Raw genomic sequence first — 20505 nt, 5'->3', positions numbered from 1 at the left:
CAGGCTGCCTCCAGAAGGACATGGCCTTGGGCTAGTAGGCTTTCCGTGGCTGAGACAAAGCCTGGAGGGGCTGACAGCATTGCCAGCAGTTGGAGCAATAAGTCTTATTATTAAAAATTAGTAAAGAATTATGTTCTAATTGTTTCGCAGAACTCATAATTGTAGTGGGTTAGTGTTCCAGGGTTAGAACTTTAAATAAATTTAATTAAAGTTTGTATTTACTTTTTATGATGTTGGATATGTTGGGGAAGAAATTTTTTTTTTAACATCTTTATTGGAGTATAATTGCTTTACAATGGTGTGTTAGTTTCTGCTTTATAACAAAGTGAATCAGTTATACATATACATATGTCCCCGTATCCCTTCCCTCTTGCATCTCCCTCCCTCCCACCCTCCCTATCCCACCCTTCTACGTGGTCACAAAGCACCAAGCTGATCTCACTGTGCTATGCAGCTGCTTCCCACTAGCTATCTGTTTTATGTTTGGTAGTGTATATATGTTGGGGAAGAATTTTGAAAAGAAAGAGTAACTGGTTTAACTTTCATTACTCACTGGAGGAAGTGGCAAAATTGAAGATAAAACAGGAATAATTAAAAATTAAATATTATTTTGTTGAATTAAAAATCATTAATATGTTCTGTTTCTGGGACAAGATGGAATAGATGTGCTTCTTCCTATCTTTCCCATTAAGTACAGCTAAAGACCATGGACATTACATATAAAACAGATATACAAAGACTCTGAAAGGCAGAGAGAATGTGGAAAAACTAGGGGCCTTGGGACCCAAGGAATGTCAGTCGTTCCGTGAGGTCAGTATTATTCTGATGGAATAACCAGATAAGGACCATACAAAGAAAGTTAAAGATCAATATGCCTCATGAACATAGATGCAAATATCCTTAAGAAAATATTAGCAAATAGAGTTCAGCAATATATAAAACAAATCATACACCATGACCAAGTGGGGTTTATTTGAGGGATACAAGGCTGGTTCAGTATTTGAAAGGAACTTGCCTCAAACTATTTGAAACATTCATTTTTTAGGAAGAAATTCTACATTGAAACTTTTAAAGAGGAATTCATTTTAAAGTAGGATGGAATTATATTTCTGTGCTTGAATTGTCAAATCCTTTTTTTAAAAAAACATTGAAAAGAAGCCCGTTCTGATCATTACTTATCTAATTTGGGAAAACTGGTCCTACCAATGATGCTTAATGAATTACAAATGAGCAGCAAAATTTCTTACTTTTTAAATCTGTGTATTGTTGATACTTTAGAACACTATTCAGAGATTTACCTCCAACCTGTTTGTCATATTTATTTCTATTTAAGGTATGTAACAGATATAATAATTAGTGGGACATGGATTATTTGAAGATACTAGGAAATTTGTCTCTTTCTGTACCTGGCAGATAGATAATTAGTAAATAATCTTATAGGTACAAAGATTAATATTTCTAGAGATTCATCATTTACAAACTTTGTTAGTATGTCAGCAGTCCCTTAAGTTAACTTCTCCTAATGTATTCTGTGAATTTTACTTTCATTTCAAATTTATTCAACTCTTATTGATTTCACTCATATAGGAGATGTCTTACTCATTTCGTTGGAAGATGCAGTACAGTTTACAGAAATGCTCTCCATCTCAAGAGTCAAACCTTTCCAAGGCTCAGTTATCTTATTTGTTAAATAAAGATAATTGTCTCTATACCATAAGTGGAGGAATAATATATCTTAGTTTAACTGTGATAGTACTGGTTTATGCCTGTTGTCTTACTATTTTTATTGTTGTTAGCCCTGTTTTATTATTTTTATACATGTATGTGCCAGGAGGAGTAGTAGTAGTAGCTGTAGTAGTTAATAGTAGTAATGAATTGAGGTCATTAGATTGGAACTGCCTCTACTTCCTGATCTGCTACGTATAGTAAAAAAAAGAAAATGCAAGCACTCTAGAAAATAACAAGTAAAAAAATGAAAGCTTTTTTTTCCCTCCCTCAGATGTCCAGTCTTTCTGTTCAAAGTAAATCATTATTAAGATGATTTATTTATCCTTAATAGAAAAATTTACTATACTGGAATCATATTAAAAGACTGATTTTTTCACAGTGCTTTTATCACTTAATAATATATATTGGATTTTTCCATTTCCATATTTATACTTTTACCTAATTACTATTATTATTATTATTTTTTTGCGGTACGCGGGCCTCTCACTGTTGTGGCCTCTTCCATTGCGGAGCACAGGCTCCGGACGTGCAGGCTCAGCGGCCATGGCTCACGGGCCCAGCCGCTCCGTGACATGTGGGATCTTCCCGGACCGGGGCACAAACCCATGTCCCCTGCATCGGCAGGCGGACTCTCAACCACTGTGCCACCAGGGAAGCCCTCTTTTTTTTTTTTTAAATAAAGTATTTATTTATTTTTTATTTTATTTTTGGCTGCGTTGGGTTCTTGTTGCTGTGTGCGGACATTTCTCTGGTTGTGGTGAGCAGGGGTTACTCTTCGTTGCAGTGCACAGGCTTCTCATTGCAGTGGCTTCTCTTGTTGTGGAGCACGGGCTCTAGGCATGCGGGCTTCAGTAGTTGTGGCTCGTGGGCTCTAGAGCGCAGGCTCAGTAGTTGTGGCGCACGGCCTTAGTTGCTCCGCGGCATGTGGGATCTTCCCGGACCAGGGCTCGAACCCGTGTCGCCTGCATTGGCAGGCGGATTCTTAACCACTGTGCCACCAGGGAAGCCCTACCTGATTCTTTTTAATAGTTTCATTATACTGAATGGATATATTGTTTAGTATGATGATTTTTTCTTTTAAACATTGATGGGCATTTAGATTATTTCCACCTTTTTACTATTTTTATTTGGTTATTTCACCAAATCTAACTATGTGTGTTTAGCAAAGAGGAATTTCAAAACAAGAGAGAAAATAGTGCATCAGAACTAGTCACGCCACCTAAGAAGTATATGCAATGTGACATAGAAATAGAAAGGGCTGTGAAATACTGTTAATCAGAGATGTTGCTGTTGGCTGCCCTGAGGTACTCCAGGTTGTGTATGCTGAGGTTGAAGGGATTTTAAGTATAGCTTTTACACTAAGGGATTTTCACGTCCTGCTGACTCTAGAATTTGTCCACTCCCCAGATTAAACTGCTCAGTAGTGGAATTCCTGGGTTGTGTGGGACGGGTATACCTTTAAACTTCGATAGCTATTGCCAAATTATCTTCTAAAAAAAGTTGGATCAGTGTATCTTTGCACTCATAATATTTAAACATGTCTGTTTTCTCACGCATTTGCCAATTGTGGATGTTATCAAATGATTTATGTGATGTATCTCATGTTTGATTTTGTCACCAAATACATATTAATATGGAGATTTAAAAGTAAATTGATGCTTTGGTGTGTAAGAGCTGATATTTGAAGTTCTTGCATTTTGCAATTTAAAATTCCACCTGTTTATCTATTTTTTTTTTAAAAAAATACTTGACTTTTTTCCCCTCAAATATGAGCTTAGAGAGAATGATTCAATTATTATTTGAAAGTCTTCTTCTGTGGTAATACTTCATGGGTGAGATAAGTCTTTATTACTTATAAATTAGAAGCCAAAGTAGATATATCATGAATGGATTTTCTCATTTTAACATGTGATTTCCAAGTATTTGGGCAATTTGGATATTCTGTATAAGAATAATGATCTGATGAATGCACCTATGGATCTAGGGAAGAGAATCATATGACAGTTTTGCAGAATTATTATCATTTATATATGGTCTGTATTAACTTCTGTTTCAGCATAGGTATTCCTTTTCTTCTTTCTTTTTAACCAATAACCCATTAAGGATAAAATTTAAACACTATGTAACTGAATATTAACAATGTAAAACTGCACAACACTCAAAACCATCACTGTGCAAGCAGAATGTTTGGTTGAATAGAAACTGAGTGACAGAATCTGAAGATGCTATATGGTCTCCAGTAACCTCTCCTTTGTGATGATCGCATTCTTAGAGACCCAAATATTCTTTTTTTTAAGGGAGGATTTTTAAAAAATCTTACTTAGCTTTTTCAAAAATGTAATTGAAATGGACATTATTAAATGTCTTTATATTGAATCCTTGGTATACATGCATCATGGTTGGGTTAATATTGATCTAGAACAGGGTTTTTCAGCAGTGGCACTTATGACGTTTGAGGCCAGATAATTCCATCTGGGGGCTGTCCTATGCATTGTAGGATGTGAAGCAGCATCCCTGGCTTCTTCCCACTAGATGCTGGTAGCATTACCCCTCACCCCTCCTCAGCTGTGACAACCAGCTGAGGACAGTGTGATATACTGAAGCAAAAAAGGAGACTGTGCTTCACATCTAAACTAAGTATCTGAGGCATTAATAGGAATAGTCTATAATACCTAAGTATGTATGGGTAAAATCATATGTCTGAGATTTGCGTCAAAAAAATCCTCTGTGTATATACATATGTGTGAGTGTTCACATGTATGTGCGTGGAGGAAGGGTGGTGGTAAGTGGGTGAGAGTGTAGATGAAATAAATTGAACAATAAAATAATTGTTGAAATTGGTTGATGGGGGCAGGGGATTATTTTACTGCTTTCTCTTGTATATGTTTAAAATTTTATATTAGAAATAGTTTATATTTTATGTTTTTAAAAATTAATTTATTTTTTTCACTACATAGTTTAGAATAGATTAGAACCTACTAAAGTTAATCTGTTCTGTTGACAGGTAGTCTTTGGAGCTTTATTTAGTTTGGAGTCATCAGTCAGTCACATTTCCAGATTCTAGCTGGAAATGTCTTTAAAATTTCAGATAGCTGTCCTGGTAAGATAAAGCCAGGAGAAAGGAGTCTCCTAGGCTTGACAGACTTCACCACCTCTCTAAAATGTTAGCAGCAAACCATAATTTCAGGTCAGTTAAAGTCTGAAACAGAACTTAGTTGTATGTCAAGTGATTCTATTTTCCCCGTAAAGTGAATGAAAGCATAATATTGTAGATTTTAATAATTGAATTGACAGGTAAAACTGCCCATTCATTTGGTTTAAGCTTTATTTGTTTTAAAATTTTTCCTTGGTGATGCTGTTTTATAAATGGCTTTGGAAATTCTATTGCATCAAATAAAATTTATGGAAATATGTGGAAAAAAATTAAGGTACTTAATTAGGGTAAATTAAGTAATGCTAATTGTTTTATATATCATGGCTGTTGAATTTATCTTGTGGGAAATAAATTATTAGGCACCTGCTATGTGTAGAATACTGTCTGATGGTTTTTCAGTGTGTATGGAATGTGGTACAGCCATTAAGAAAAATTAGGTCTCTATGTACTGGTGTGGAAAGCTGTTCAGATATATTGTTACTTGAAAAACATGACTTACAGAGCACTGTGATCTCATCTGTGTAAAGGAAGAAAAGATAGGGGAGATGGGATGCCATATGAATATAGTTGTGTGTGTGTGTGTGTTGTGTGTGTGTGTGTTTATATGCTTATGTGTATACAGAAATTTTCTGAGAAGAAATTCAACTGAGTTATTGGTAGTAACCTCTGGACATAACAGGTGGACAGTGAAACTATCAGGGCGTGACTCAGGGAGACTTTTAATTTCTACTTTACCTTTCAGTTGTTTTTGGCATAGCAGCTTTTTAATTAAAAATTTAAAGATATATTGTAGAATTATAAAGTATCATATAAAGTTATTTTTTATTTTTAGCCACACATTTCTAAGGTTCTCCAGGATACATCTTTATAATAGTGGAAATATATCCTCAGAATAAATTAAAACTTTTATAAATCAGTAAGAAAAAGACAATTCATTAGAGAAAATGGGCAAAGGGAGTTTTTCAAAGAGAAAACTCAGATGTCCAATAAGCATATGTAAAATTATTTATTTACAGGGAACTCTACTCGATGCTCTGTGGTGACCTAAATGGGAAGGAAATCCAAAAAAGAGGGGATATATGTATACGTATAGCTGATTCACTTTGCTGTACAGTAGAAACTAACACAACATTGTAAAGCAACTATACTCCAATAAAAGTTAATTAAAAAACGAGTGCAACAAAAAAATTATTTGTTTGCACCTGTAATTAGGAATATGTTAATTAAAAGAATGATGAGATATTATTTCACACCCATCATATTGACACGCACTTAAAAGTTTAACAATGCCAAGTGCAGTTGAGGATGTGGGGAAAAGGGGAGATTTCATACACTAGGGTGAGGGTAGTAACTGGCATACCACTTAGGAAAGAAAATTGGCTGAATCTGGTAAAGTTGAAAACGCTTAAAACTAGTATTTCTGTTTCCAAGTGTATACTCTAGGAAACTCTTGCAAGTCTCCTACAATGAACGAGTTCCGTTCCCGAGAGCACGTTTGTAAGTCCAACTTGTTTGTAAGTCCAACAAAGTTAGCCTAGGTGTCCAACAAACACAGTCGGCTATATAGTACTGTACTGTAATACGTTTATAGTACTTTTCACACAAATAATACATAAAAAACAAAAAATAAAACATTTTTAATCTTACAGTACAGTACCTTGAAAAGTACAGTAGTACAGCACAACAGCTGGCATACAGGGGCTGGCACTGAGTGAACAGGCAAGAAGAGTTACTGACTGGAGGAGGGAGGGGAGGTGGGAGATGGTAGAGCTGAAGGATCGTCAGCAGTAGGAGACGGAGGGCAAGCTGCAATTTCACTCACGCCTGACACTGATGGCACAGGTTTTAGTTCCTTGCTGGATTCAATTCTATCTACCCCCTTGAAAAAACGATCCAGTGATGTCTGGTTAGTACTGTACCAGCTCCATCACGGCTGCTTTTACACTTGCTTCCAGACATCCTGGGCTTGAAATAAAAATACTGTACTACTGTACTGTATACAGTGCTGTACAGTAAAGTATACATAAAAGCACAACCACTTGTAGAGGATGCATGCATATGGCAACGTATGCCAGACAGGGGAACTAACTTACGTGATTGGACATGGGAACACGTGTTCGCATCTTTGAAAGTTCACAATTTGAAGGTTCGTATGTAGGGGACTTACTGTACATTTGTACAAATATATTCATTGGCAGCATTGAAATAATACAAAATTGGGTGATCTTCGTGATTGGGGGGTTATATAAATAAATTCTGCCGTATTCATACAATGGAATACCGCAGCAATTAAAAGGTAAACAGCCATCTATGCAAAGGGATAGATGAAATTACACTATTCATGGAAGTTTTCAAAACACAAAACAATTCTATTGTTTTTGGACACATACATGAATAATAAAGCATGTGATGGGAAGAATATATACTAACTTCAGATTATTCATTTTCTCAGAGGGAGAAGGGACAGGAATGCTCTAGGAATAGGAAGGCTACAACTTGTATCATATTTTCTTAATAACAAAATGATCAGAAGTAAATGTGACAAAATGTTGACATTTATATTATCTAGATGGTAGATTAGACCATGGTTGTTAAATAATTCTGTGTATTTTTCTGATTTTTTTGAACTACAACAGTATTTTTAAATATAAAATACTGTAAGTGTACTGTTCCAGTTGTTCAATTTCTGAGGGGTCTTTGAAACTTGACTTATTGGAAAGTCGTATAATATTAGATGTATTCCCTTTTCAGAACAGAAAGTGTAATAAATATTTTAAGCAATTGTTTGCATAATATATTTCCTAGTTTTACATGAAGTATTCTTTATCTAAAAAAATGTTTTTTTCCTTTTCAGACAGCATGTTTTCGTGAAGAAAGGGATGTGTTAGTGAATGGAGACAATAAATGGATTACAACTTTGCATTATGCTTTCCAAGATGACAATAACTTAGTAAGAATCACTTTTTATATGTTTCTATATCCTTATTAATTTTTTATTGGCAGAATTTAGAATTTAGCATTATTCTCTCTTAAGCATTATTTAAATGTAAATGTATTTAGAAAACCACTGAATTTCAGAGTATAAGTTGTTTATTTTGATATGTGATTTCTTTCCCTGGGTAATTCAATACCTTTCCGTTGGAATTTTTTATGTTTTTTAATAAACACGTCAAAACTAAATCCAAACAAGATTTACATTCTATAAAAGGTAGTCAGGATTTTTTTCCATTTTCTCAAGATATCTTATTTGTAGTATTCTATTACTATTTAGAATTTTACATATTTTTCAAAGTTGTCATGTGTTACTTTAAGTAGAGCCATATTTAAAATCTAGGCTGTGTCTAATTTTATATTAACATCATGAACCACTTGACAAAAGAAGTTGGGAAAGAGCTTGGAGGAAAATCAAACTGTTAGAAGCACTACCAATTGAAGATTGAAGAGATGAACAAGTAAATAGGAAAATAGGTGATATCTGTCACAGTCGAGTGTACAACTCCTTGGCCTGTTATTCAAAGCTCTTCATTTTCTGACCCCAGTTTTTATTTCAAGGTTTAGTTTTTAGCATACATGTGTTGAGTTCCTGCTTTGTGCCAGCTACTACTACTATGTACTGGGATATAAAAATTAATAAGACACTTTTCATTAATTTGATATTTATTGGGCATGTGCTGTGTGCTAGGCATTGTTCTTTAGATTCTAGAGACTCAGTGGTGAATAAGACAGACAAAGGATCTCTTTTCTTATTCTTACATTCTTGTGAGGGGAACCAGACAAGGAATTCACAGTCAAGTAAATAATATTTACACATTGTTTCATATAAGAAAAATATAACATTTATTCAAAGGTATGAAGTCAGTAAGGGCTCTTCTAAGAAAAATGTACATTGCCTAAACCAAGAAGGGAGAAGAGGCGGAGATGGCTTGGTGAGCATGGAGATTTGAAGCCACCGTGTTATGTTCCTCTTGATGAAGGATAGAAAAAGAGGCTTGGGGATGAGGGAGGAGAGATGAGAGAGTCACATAATATAGCACCTTATACGTTATGGTAAGAAAATTAAACTTTTACAGTCATGAGTTTCAAAAACAAATATTTTTTTGATCATGGAACTCTAGGGTGTGTGTTTTGTAAAACGACATTATATCTTAAAGCCTATACGATGAAGCATATAGAAACGCAACTTCCCTGACTGATCTCTTAGCTTCCTCCTTCCACTTTCCTTCATGCTTTCTCAGGGTTCTTTCACAGAGCAAGTTTGGAAGCTGCTGTTTTAGGACTGTAGAAGGGTTTGTGACAGGAAAGGACTGAGGTTGTCTGAGGAATGAGAGGAAGGCTAGTGTGATTATGATAAGGAGGGGAGAGAGGTATAAAATGAGGCTTCCAGAGTATAGGCCATGCAGAAGAGTTCGAATTTTATTCTAATTTCCAGGAGGGTTTTAAGGATAGTGTGATAATCAGTTTTATATTTTGTATAGAACATCCTAGCAGAAGTGTTAAGGATGGATTTCAGGGGGCAAAACTAGAGAGACTAGTTAGGAGACAATATTCAGGTGACAGATAATGAGGGATTGAATAAAGGTGACAGTGGGAGGGGATGGTTTCAGGTACTATTTAATAAGTAAAATAATTAGGACTTGTTGTGTTCGAGTGAGTGTCAGTGGAGGAGAGAGGAGTCAGAATGATTCCCAGTTTTCTGGTGTCTGACTTGTGGGGTTCAGTGGTTGGTAGGTGATGAATTGAGTTGGGGAATATAGGAGGAAGAGAAAATTTAAAGCAGGTGGGAAGATGATTAGTTTAATTTGATATATGTTGGGTTTGAATTGTCATGTGATCCATTTAGTGAGTTAGATATGTAAGTCTGGTGTTTCTGAGGGTGTCTTGGAGTTCTTATAGATCAGATTTTGGCAAATTGTGGCCTGCAGCTCAAATCTGGCTCGCCACCTATTTTCATACAGCCTGCAAGCTAAGAGTTGTTTTTACATTATTAAGTAGTTGGAAAAAATCAAAAGAAGAATATTTTATGACATGTGAATATTATATAAAGTTCAAATTTCAGTGTTCATAAAGTTTTCTTGGCACACAGCCATGCCCATTGATTCATGTATTATCTATGGCTGCTTTGTGGCAGAGTTGACTAGTTGTGATGGAGACTGGCACTGTGACAGAGGGTAACACACTATATGTGTCACTCGTTGCTTTGCACTGAGTCAGACTACAAAGTGCAGTGACAGTTATAACTTGATAGCATTTCAATTTATAACTTGATAGCATTTCAAGTGCTATATCATGACGTTTTATTGTTTTTAAAATTAACAGTGCATATGCCTCATGTCAAAATAAGAAAAGTAGACTTTTCAGTATCATGCTTTTAAGGCACAGTAGAGTGTGGATTATTTTGTTAATGAATTAAATTACGGCATAGTGTTTATTGCATAACTACACTTCACTTGTACTAATAGAATACAATAAATGTCTACATTGCCATACTGAGCACTCGTCACAGCATTCCTAACTCATAGGAAAGCAGCAGTCAGAAAAGTTAGAAAATTTAAAACAATATCTTATCACAGCAGAATTTTTTCACAAAATAAAAAATGAAAATGAGGCTGCAACTGTAGTAAGTTCCTGAGTGGCTCATTTACTAGCCAAACAAGGAAAGCCATTTACCAATCTTGAGTTAATTAAATCATGTTTGATTGCAGCACCCAAAGAAATGTGTCCACAGAAAATAAACTTGTCTAAGACTATTAGCGTTTTGGTGAGAACAGTTGCTTCAAGAATCGAGGACAATGGGAGCAGCATCAATGGTGGATTTTAAAACCAGGGAAATAATCATTTCCTGTCACATTGAGAGGGTTTCTTTGACTCTTGAGTTGAAAGATGGTGCTGGTTCTGCTCAGTCCTTGTTACTTGAGGGGTCAATGTTTGAGTTTGAAATAGCTGAGGAATTAGCCTCTATGAATATCTTGTGTGGAATCATTACAGTCATATTATTTTCAAAGAAGTTGAGAAAACACTGATTTGGTACAACCTGAATTGGAATCTGCTAAAACATATTACAGTTGAGAGTGGTAAAAATATGTATGAGCAGGAAAAGGCTTATTTGGACAGATTTACAAATCATGTGAAAATATTAGTTGCTTAAAGCATGTGGATGTTCATTGTCTTATTAATCAGCAGGTAGTTTGCAGCAAATATTTGAATCTATCATGTGTTGAACCAGTAGTATCAATGTTGTGCTTCATTCAGTTTTTTGGAAACAACTATTATCATTTCCATGGATTTTTATCAGAAATCAGAGCTAAACATTCTTGCTGTGCCATACAGCCATTCACTGGTTTTGCAGTGGTAACATTTTATTGCGATATTTTGAACAAAGGACCGATTGAAATATAACTGAACAAAAAACCCCACCCTCAACCATTATTATGAAGTATTGAAAAGGCTTGGAAATTAGCTTTTCCTGTAGACTTGATATGTTTTAAAAATAAATTTAAAATAAAATTACAAGGCAAAACAACACTTATATGCACAACTATGCTATGGTGAAGTCATTTTGACAACTGACATTGTTTGAATCACAAGTAATGTCAAGCTGCTGTATCTACTTCCCATGCTGTCAAAAGTAAAAAGGAGTGAGATTTCCATTTCCACATAGATTTGCCGCCGATAAATCTTTTGAGCTCAAACTACAGTTCTAGCAGCAATTTTTGGAACTTGATGCAAGTGCAAAGGAAATGTTTGTAGTTCAACATCCATTTAACTGGGCAGTTGAGAACTTCCACCTAAATTTCAGTTAGAAGTGGTTAATCTGCAGTAATGACATACTTATGCACAGGAATCAGGAGAAAATTTTAATAGCATTCTATAAATGCATTTCAAGTAGAGGAATATGCTCAATCAAAATTATATACTCATGAACTGATACGAGTATTTGGCAGTACCTACCTTTGTGAATAGAGTTTCACAGATGAAATATGTAGACTCTCAGTACAGATCAGCATTTGCAGATATACATTTGCAGTAGGTTTTTGATGGTAGGGAATGCTAACTTTGAGCCCCAGTTAAGCAAACTGTTCTATTCCCCTCTCCCCACAAAAGAATTACATTTTCTCATTAGTAGTCCATATTACAAAAATTGTATTCAATTATCACTATTATATTTTGCATTGTGCTAGTGAAATGTGTGGAAATTTGTTTTCTCTCATTATATATGTGCCTATATAATATCCTTGATTTTGCCTCTTGGCCTGCCAAGCCTGAAGTATTTACTCTCTGGTCCTTTACAGGAAAACTTGGCCAACGCTTTTTGTAGATAACAGTGAATACAAGGAGTAAATGAGAATCACTGAGCAGTGCTTGTAAAATGAGAAAGCAAGTTTGCCTAGAGAAGTCAGAGATAGGGCACCCCAAGAAGTAGAAAACTAATGGAAATGGTCAGAGCAAGAAAGAGAATCAAAATACTGCACCATGGAAACTGAAAGGAGAGTTGGTAGAGAAAACCATTAATAGTGTTACATATAGTATAGTGGTAAATAAAAAGATATGACTGGAAATATTGTGCCTGCCCAAAGTCTCTGTTTCAGCCTCAGTGGAGGGAATACCCTCCATTCTTGAGCATTCTCTGTACTCTTTTACTTTCTGTCTTTGTTTTTATTGTCCATGATATCTTTCATACTAGTGCCACTCCTTCCTCTTCCTGCCACTAGTCCTGTTGAAGTCTAGCTAATACTTTAGAATTGTACTCAAATTCTACATCTTAACAGTATTTCCAGAATTCCCAGTTTGAATTAATCTTTCTTATTTCATTTTAGCTTTACATTTTTTAGTACTGCTATTATATGATTAACCTATGTATGTATATATCTTTGATTTTTTTGGTACAACTTAAAAAAGTTTTAAATAGATGACATGAACCCTGCTATCTTTAGCTAAAATATAATTAGAGTTAGTGTAACTTAATAGCCGTGAAGTTTATCTGATTTCAGGCCAGGTTCAGGTGTTCAAACAGGGTCATTACTTGTCTTTGTATCCTGTACATGCTTCCAGAGTATAAAAGTGTTTTTCAAACCTCAAATTGTGAGTCATAAAATCAATTTAGTAGGTTACACCAGCATTTAAAAAATTAGATAGACTAGGAAATGACAGAGTTCAAATAGTAAGAGTCAATATTGTTTCATGACATTTCTTTTATAATGATTACTGAATAATCATATAAACCATATTATTTTTGTGGGTTATAGTCAGAATTGTTTAAAAGTCATAACGTAGAGCTTTGCACATCTTAGTTGCTCAGTTGTTAAATTGAATGGAATATTTGATTTGAATTTACCATACTTATATGAGATTTTAGGGATGAATGTATCAGTGCAAATATAATCTGCATAGATTTGTCAGCAAAATTAAGATTAAATCGAACACATGCCAAATACTTGCTTAGCAAAATTATAACAGTTTATCATGATGGCTTTTCAGAAGTTTTTGGATAAGGACTAAAATCCACTATGACAATGAATTCTACTGTAGATAGATGTAACACTGTATATTTATGGATTGCTTAAAACTCTACATTTTGCTATAAATATAGAAATATGTATAGATACAGAAATAAAATGTCCAAATGCCAAATTTTATATAGCAAAATTTTGCCAAATTTTCAATGAATAAAAGCCTGACTTATCATTCTCTCTCCTCTGAGTTATTTAGTCTTATCTGTGCTCTTTGCATTTGAGATTAGGACTAATATTTCTTTTTCAAAGACACTTCTAAGAAATTGTGTGTGTATATCAGCCATTAATTATATTAGAATTAAAATTCCACAATAACTGGAGGAGGACTGAAATACTCTAGTAGTCAGCTCTCCTGTAAACAGCCAGTTTTTCTTTAGTTCAGGGAAACCTTCATGGTCTATTAGTCTCAAGAGTCAGAAGTCCTAAATTGTCTTGTTATCAACAAAGATTTTCTTTTGAATATTCATGAAATATAAGAAAATCAAATCATTTAAAAATTTTGACAAACCTTGTTTTAGATACCCAAAAAGAAATTTTATTATACGTAGTTACTTTCCAAAATAACTTTTAACCCTAGTAGCCCTAAAGCAGTCAAATAAGTAACGTGATTTACAGAGCTATACAATTCAAGGAAGCTGTGGTAAATAATTTGACTTTCATTTGTAATATGCTGAAATATCACTATAGCCAGTTTATGAAAAAAATATATGGTCATAGCATATGTGCATTTTATTTGTTTAGGAAGAACCTGCGTAATTTAATGAATGATATTAAGGTGTGATTAGAACATTTTTTCCTTAAGAAAAAACTCATTAAATACAAACCTACTTAGTTGTATCTATATGGGCACATAAACTTCTTATCACTTAGATATCATTTAGAATATTACAAATCAATGAAAATTTCTTTTTTCCTCACATTTTCTTATTCACTGTTTCCTATTATTTTATGTTTGAGGAAGAAAAAAGAACAGATAGGAAAATATTTAAAGCAGAAATTTTGTTTTTTGACTTAGCATTTGTAAACTGATTAGAGGATGAAAGATATTTAAATATTAAACTGTAATTAGTCATAAGAACTTTAAATTCTTTACAGGAATCCAGTTTGTGTTGGAGGTAGAAATTATTAGAAAGGTATTTTTGTAAGAGTGAAAAAAAAAGGGCTAGGAGGGATAAATAAAAGGTGGGGCTCTAAGGATTGACTATTAATCTCTTCTTGTGACAGCAAGATGACCAAAGGAGTTTGGTATTCTCCGTAAGAAGACTTCTAAAAGCATATCTGTTCTGTGAAATGTATTTTCTCTGGACACAATCTATTTATTGTATGTTTTCACATGCTTTAGCATTCTTTCCTTGGAATATAGTTCCTTAAAAAGCACAAACTTTGAATTAGAGATTTTTTAGAAATTCAGAGTTGGAAATTTTCTGATGTGTATATCTACACCTAGAGATCTGTTTATTTTGGAGGGATACAAGATTTCTGAGGACTCAGCCTGTATCCTTAATTTCTTATTTGTTATTCTGATGTTTAGCACGTACTCTTTTATGTCATGGGTATTGTCAGCTTTTTTACTGAACACTGACTTTCTTTAATTGGAGTAAGAAGGAAACTGATCAAAGATCAAGAACTCTGAGTTCTGGCTTTCCTACTCTTTAATGTAATGTTTGGGCAAATCATTTATCTTTATTGTCTCTTATTACATAGCCATAAAGCAGGAATAACAGTTATGATCCCTATCTCCAGTATAGGGACATTATACAAATATTCCCGCACCCTCATTCTATAACCCCCTACTTCCTGGAAAAAATGAAAGCCATTGGTTACTCAAGTATGAACTTTCTTAACTTTCTGTGCTCTGACCTCAGCATTTCCTTTCATCCTTCCCCCGTATACAAATTTATCCATATTTGGGCCTGTTCTTATCTTTTTTCTCAATGTGGATGAGTTATATCATAATATTTAGGATTATTCCTATCAACCTTTCCCTTTGACTCCATCACCTTTGGCCTTTTGCAGAACTTTACTCCATTGGTCAACTTCGATTTGACTAGGTCTTTTCCTCTGTACAATACAGAGATCTATATACATTAAAAAGTTAATAGTCCTTACCTTCATCTTTCATTTCACCCTCTTGAGGTAACTAATGTTAACTTTGCTGTATCCTTTCATTTTTTACGCTTTGTATAATTGAATGTTTGTGTGTATATGTATATTTTCTTCCTTTTTATAAAAATGGGATTACAACGTATATATTACTCTGCAGCTTGCTGTTGTTGCTTAAAATATCTCATGGGCATATATATTTAATTTTTCTTTTGGGCAACAGTATCATATTTCATAGAATGGATATGTTGAATGGATCCATTTAACAGTTTTCTTGTTGATCTCTATTCATACTTTCTTATTTGTTCCAGTTATCAACAGTGCTGTCCAGTAAACATACTTGCCCATATGCCTTACACATTGGAGCTTTTATTTTAATTGACTATATCCCTAAGAGTGGAAATGCTGGATAAAGGGGTATGCACCTTTTAAAATTCAGTAGATACCGTGAAATTACTTTCCCAAATAGTTGTAGTTTATCGTCTTCCAAAAAAGCAGTGTTGTTTTAAGTCACTTTCTCCAAAACAGTAATGATCATTTTGCTAATCTAACTGGTGAAAGATATCTCTTTGTTGCTTTGGTTTTGACTATGTATTGGGTTGGCCTACAAATTCTTTCAGTTTTAAGTAAAAATAAAAGACATTTTTCACTTTCATGAAGGACTTTATTGAACAGCGTATTCACTAACCGAACGAATTTGTTGGCCAGCCCAATATTAATTGGCTAATTGTGTTTCCTTTTATGTGAGGAAATAGCCTGTTAATAGCCTCAACCTAGTTTTGTTGGATTGCTTGCCCTCTTCTTAACAACTGGTAGGACCTCTTTATGTTAGGATTATTATCTCCTTGACATATCTTACGAATATTGCCTCTCAGTCTATGCTTTTCTAAACTTTTTAAAGACACTTTTGCCATATTGAGTAATATTTTAAAGGTAGTCTATAAGTAAGAACTTGTCCTACTGGTTATTAAATTTTACTAATTAGTCAATGAGAACAATATGCTTTTGATATAGAAATAGACAACTGTAGCAGAAGAGAGTGCCCAGGAGCAGATCCAAGTGTATTAGTGTCTTAAAATACAATGAGGGGGCATTTCAATTAAACTGGGGGAAAGAATGGAATATTTAACTACTTGTTTTAGATAATTGACTCTCTGTATATAAGAAAATAGTCTTCATACCTTGTACAAAAATAAATTTCAGACAAATGAGTGAATGAACCTGATTAAAAGATTGGGTTCTTTTCCTTTAAGAGCCTGCAGCAATACCCTCTTCTTATCCCTGTCGAAGATTTATATTACACTGAAATTGCCCATTAATTTGTGTTTTCTTCTTCATTAGATTGTAAATACCGTGAAGGCAAGAATTATGTCTAATTTATTGTAGTATCTCCATTGCATAAGTGTATTGTTAGCACATAGTAGGTTCTTATATATAAGTATCTGTGGACTTAGTAAATGAATTTATTTGTCCCTTTCTTGTTCTGTATTCTATTTTCCATTCCCAAGAAAATTATCTACAGAATAAAATATATTATAGAAAGCTATTCACTTTGGTCTTAAACTTGTAGTAGTAATATAGTCGAGAGGCCAGGAGCCTGGGTTAGGATTGTTGGTAGTGGGTAGGGATAGAAGTAGATGGACTTCACAGAGATTTAGCAGGGAGTAGACTCAACAAGACCTTGATGATTTAGTTGAATGTTGTAGTGAACAAAGGAAAAAACATAAAAGAATGACTTAGAGATATTCATTGGGATATGTTATAGAGGAAAAGGGGCTTTTTTCTTATGTGAGGTTATTACTTGTTTGCTTTTTGGATGCATTTTTGTCTCCCTAACACTAGAACCCTATTGCAAGTGTAGTTCATCTTCAACTCATTGCTTTTCTCTTGAGAAACTTGTGTTTTCTGCTTCTTGCTTCTCCCAGTTGCTGAATTCTGTCTTATCTACAGCTACTTTACCTCTGAGGACAAGGTGGGGAAGGAATGTGAGTGGGCAAAGCCAGAGCATTGTTTAGCAGCCAGCAGGAAAGGAAAACTAGGAATATTTATGTATTCATCATTTTTTATTCTATCTCAAGGACGTTGTTTACTGTAGAAGAGGTTCAGTAAGGCACACTGAAAGCTTGGAAGTGAAGGGATCCATGGGTTTATTAAGGGAAGCACATAGCAGTATGTGGATGAAAGTAGAAGATAGATGATGACTCAAGGAGCCTAAGTTTTAAATGGCGACCGTGGGTGGCAAAAGTACACTTTCAAGAGAGGAAAGCCTTTGATGTAGAAGCCTTTGATCTCTTTATCCTCTGTTTGGTACCAAAAAAAATCCTGATTGGCACCTAGTAAATGTTTATTGAAGAAATGTGTTATGTTATATGACTTTCTATGTATAAATATTAGATTCCAATTTTAATAGTAGACTTGTTTTTTGTTTGAAAACTTTCTGTGTTTGCTACTATACTCAAAGTACTTCTTTTTAAAGTAAGAGCTGTGGATTTCTGCTCTACATCCATTGCCAATTCTAGCAACATGTTTATGTTAACAAAATTTAATTACATTAAATTATTTTGTTCTAACCTGCTTGACAGAGACTGTTAAACATTAGGCCTAGTAAATATAGCAAGTAAACCATAGACCAGGATTTGAAATACATTGTTGCCCTAACTTTCAAAGATTTAAAACATGAAATTTTCTTTTATTTAACAAAATTGCCCATGCTTGTAGTTCTAATGTATAGTAATAAGAACGTGGGGCCTCCCTGGTGGCGCAGTGGTTGAGAGTCCGCCTGCTGATGCAGGGGACACGGGTTTGTGCCCCGGTCCGGGAGGATCCCACAAGCCGCAGAGTGGCTGGACCCGTGAGCCATGGCTTCTGAGCCTGCGTGTCCGGAGCCTGTGCTCCGCAACGGGAGAGGCCACAACAGTGAGAGGCCCGCATACCGCAGAAACAAACAAACAAACAAACAAAAAAAGAATGTGAATTTTCTCAAGACTCTTTAACTCTTAATGTCAATAAGATATTACTTGGTAATATCCTTGAAATAATAACTCCATTCTATAATAAAATGACCTGAACTTTAAGACATTATAACTGACATTCTAAATATATTTAATTTACTAACCATCATGCTAAGTGCTATACTCTGAAGAAGGTATCATTATTGTAGTTATATAGATGAGAAAGTAAAGTACCAAAGAAATTAATCTTTCAAAAGCCACTTATAACCCATAGTCAGAATTTGAATACAGGTCTCTCTGACTACAAAGTCCATCTTTCCACTATGTCTAGTTTTCACTCACTGTATGACATGACATAACATGACATAACATAATATACACATGTATATGTAATACGTGTTTATAAAGCAATCCAGAAAAGAACAAAAAGCTGTGACATAGTCTGTAATCTAACAACCCAGAGATAATCGCTGTCAACATTTTGGTGTATACTCCTTGTTTTTTCTTTTTTGGTATACACACGCTGTAAAGGAACACTCTGTTGTTTTTGTTTACATTACACACAGTACTCTCTGCACAGTACTTCACTTCTGACATTAGATGTGTGGGTTTTCCACACATCAAGCAGTTCTCCCACACTAGCAGGGTGTCCTATAATTTAACTCAGTTCTGATGCTGTCTAACTGGAGATAGCATCAGATCTCACAGGTTGAGGGTTCAGTCCTGCAAGATGGCTCCCCATACTCCCCAGTCCGAAGTCCATGTTGTTACTTGTGCTTCTGACCTACAGGCTATAGATCAGAGATTTCCACCACCCCTTCCTCTGATTCAGCTGCTTTGCTAGAGCAGCTCACAGAACTCAGGAACAGCCCAATGAAAGAGATGTGTAGGGCAGGTATGAGGAAAGGGGCACGGAGCTTCATGCCCTCTCCAAGAATGTACCACTCTCCCAGCACCTCCACTTGTTTGACAACCTGGGCACTGTCTAAACCCCATGCTGGTTTTTTATGAAGGCTTCATTACTTAAGCATGATTGATTAAATAATTGACCATTGATTTTTTTTTAATTGAAGTATAGTTGATTTACAATGTTGTGTTAGTTTCTGGTGTACAGCAAAGTGATTCAGTTATTCTTTTATATATATATATATATATACACACACACATATTCTTTTCTATTATGATTTATTATAGAATATTGAGTATAGTTCTCTGTGCTGTACAGTAGGACCTTGTTGTTTATCTATTTTATGTATAGTAGCCTGTATCTGCTAATCCCAAACTCATAAGTTATCCTCTCCCACCCCCTTTCCCCTTTGGTAACTATAAGTTTGTTTATGTCTATGTCTGTGAGTCTGTTTCTGTTTTGAACATAAGTTCATTTGTGTTACATTTTAGATTCTACATATAAGTGATATCTTGTGGTATTTGTCTTTCTCTTTCTGACTTAATTTCACTTAGTATGATAATCTCTAGGTCCATCCATGTTGCTGCAAATGGCATTATTTTATTCTTTTTTATGGCTTAGTGGTATTCCATTGTATATATATACCACATCTTCTTTATCTATTCTTCTGTCCTTGGACATTTAGGTTGCTTCCATGTCTTGGCTATTGTAAATAGTGCTGCTATGAACATTGGGGTACATGTTTCTTTTTGAATTAGAGTTTTCTCCAGGTATAAGCCCAGGAGTGGAATTGTTGGATCATATGGCCGTTGATGATTGATTCAACTTCCAGTCCCTTTCCCTGGAGGTCCGGGGTTGGGAGGTGAGGGTGTGAGACTGAAAGTTCCAATACCCTATCTTGGTTGGTTCCCTGGCAACCAGCTCCCATCCTTAGGTTTCCTAGGGGTTTTCCAAAAGTCACCTCATTAACATAAACTTAGGTGTGGTTGAAAGGGACTTGTTATAAATAACAAAAGACACCTTTATCTTGTCACTTAGGAAATTCCAATGGTTTTAAGGAACTCTCTGCTCTATTCCAAAAAATATATATTTCTTATTATAAATCACAGTATCACACACACATACCCGTAAGAGTTCCTATCTAAAATTAGT

At 34.8% G+C, this 20505-nt stretch overlaps 1 protein-coding gene across 12 annotated transcripts in view; it reads left to right on the top strand.

Annotated features, from left to right (window-relative positions):
- Positions 1-20505, top strand: part of CDC42BPA (CDC42 binding protein kinase alpha) — a 323830-nt gene that overhangs the window by 106827 nt on the left and 196498 nt on the right. For all 12 annotated transcript variants that reach the window (XM_079912211.1, XM_079912203.1, XM_079912202.1 and 9 more), the window contains one exon: positions 7737-7832. In XM_079912211.1, coding sequence (XP_079768337.1) covers positions 7737-7832 — 96 coding nt within the window. The remainder of the gene's footprint in view (positions 1-7736; positions 7833-20505) is intronic.

Source organism: Stenella coeruleoalba (assembly GCF_951394435.1).
Source record: "Stenella coeruleoalba genome assembly, chromosome: 1".
In the NCBI taxonomy this organism is placed as follows: domain Eukaryota; kingdom Metazoa; phylum Chordata; class Mammalia; order Artiodactyla; family Delphinidae; genus Stenella; species Stenella coeruleoalba.
This window is presented reverse-complemented; position numbering and strand designations above follow the sequence as displayed.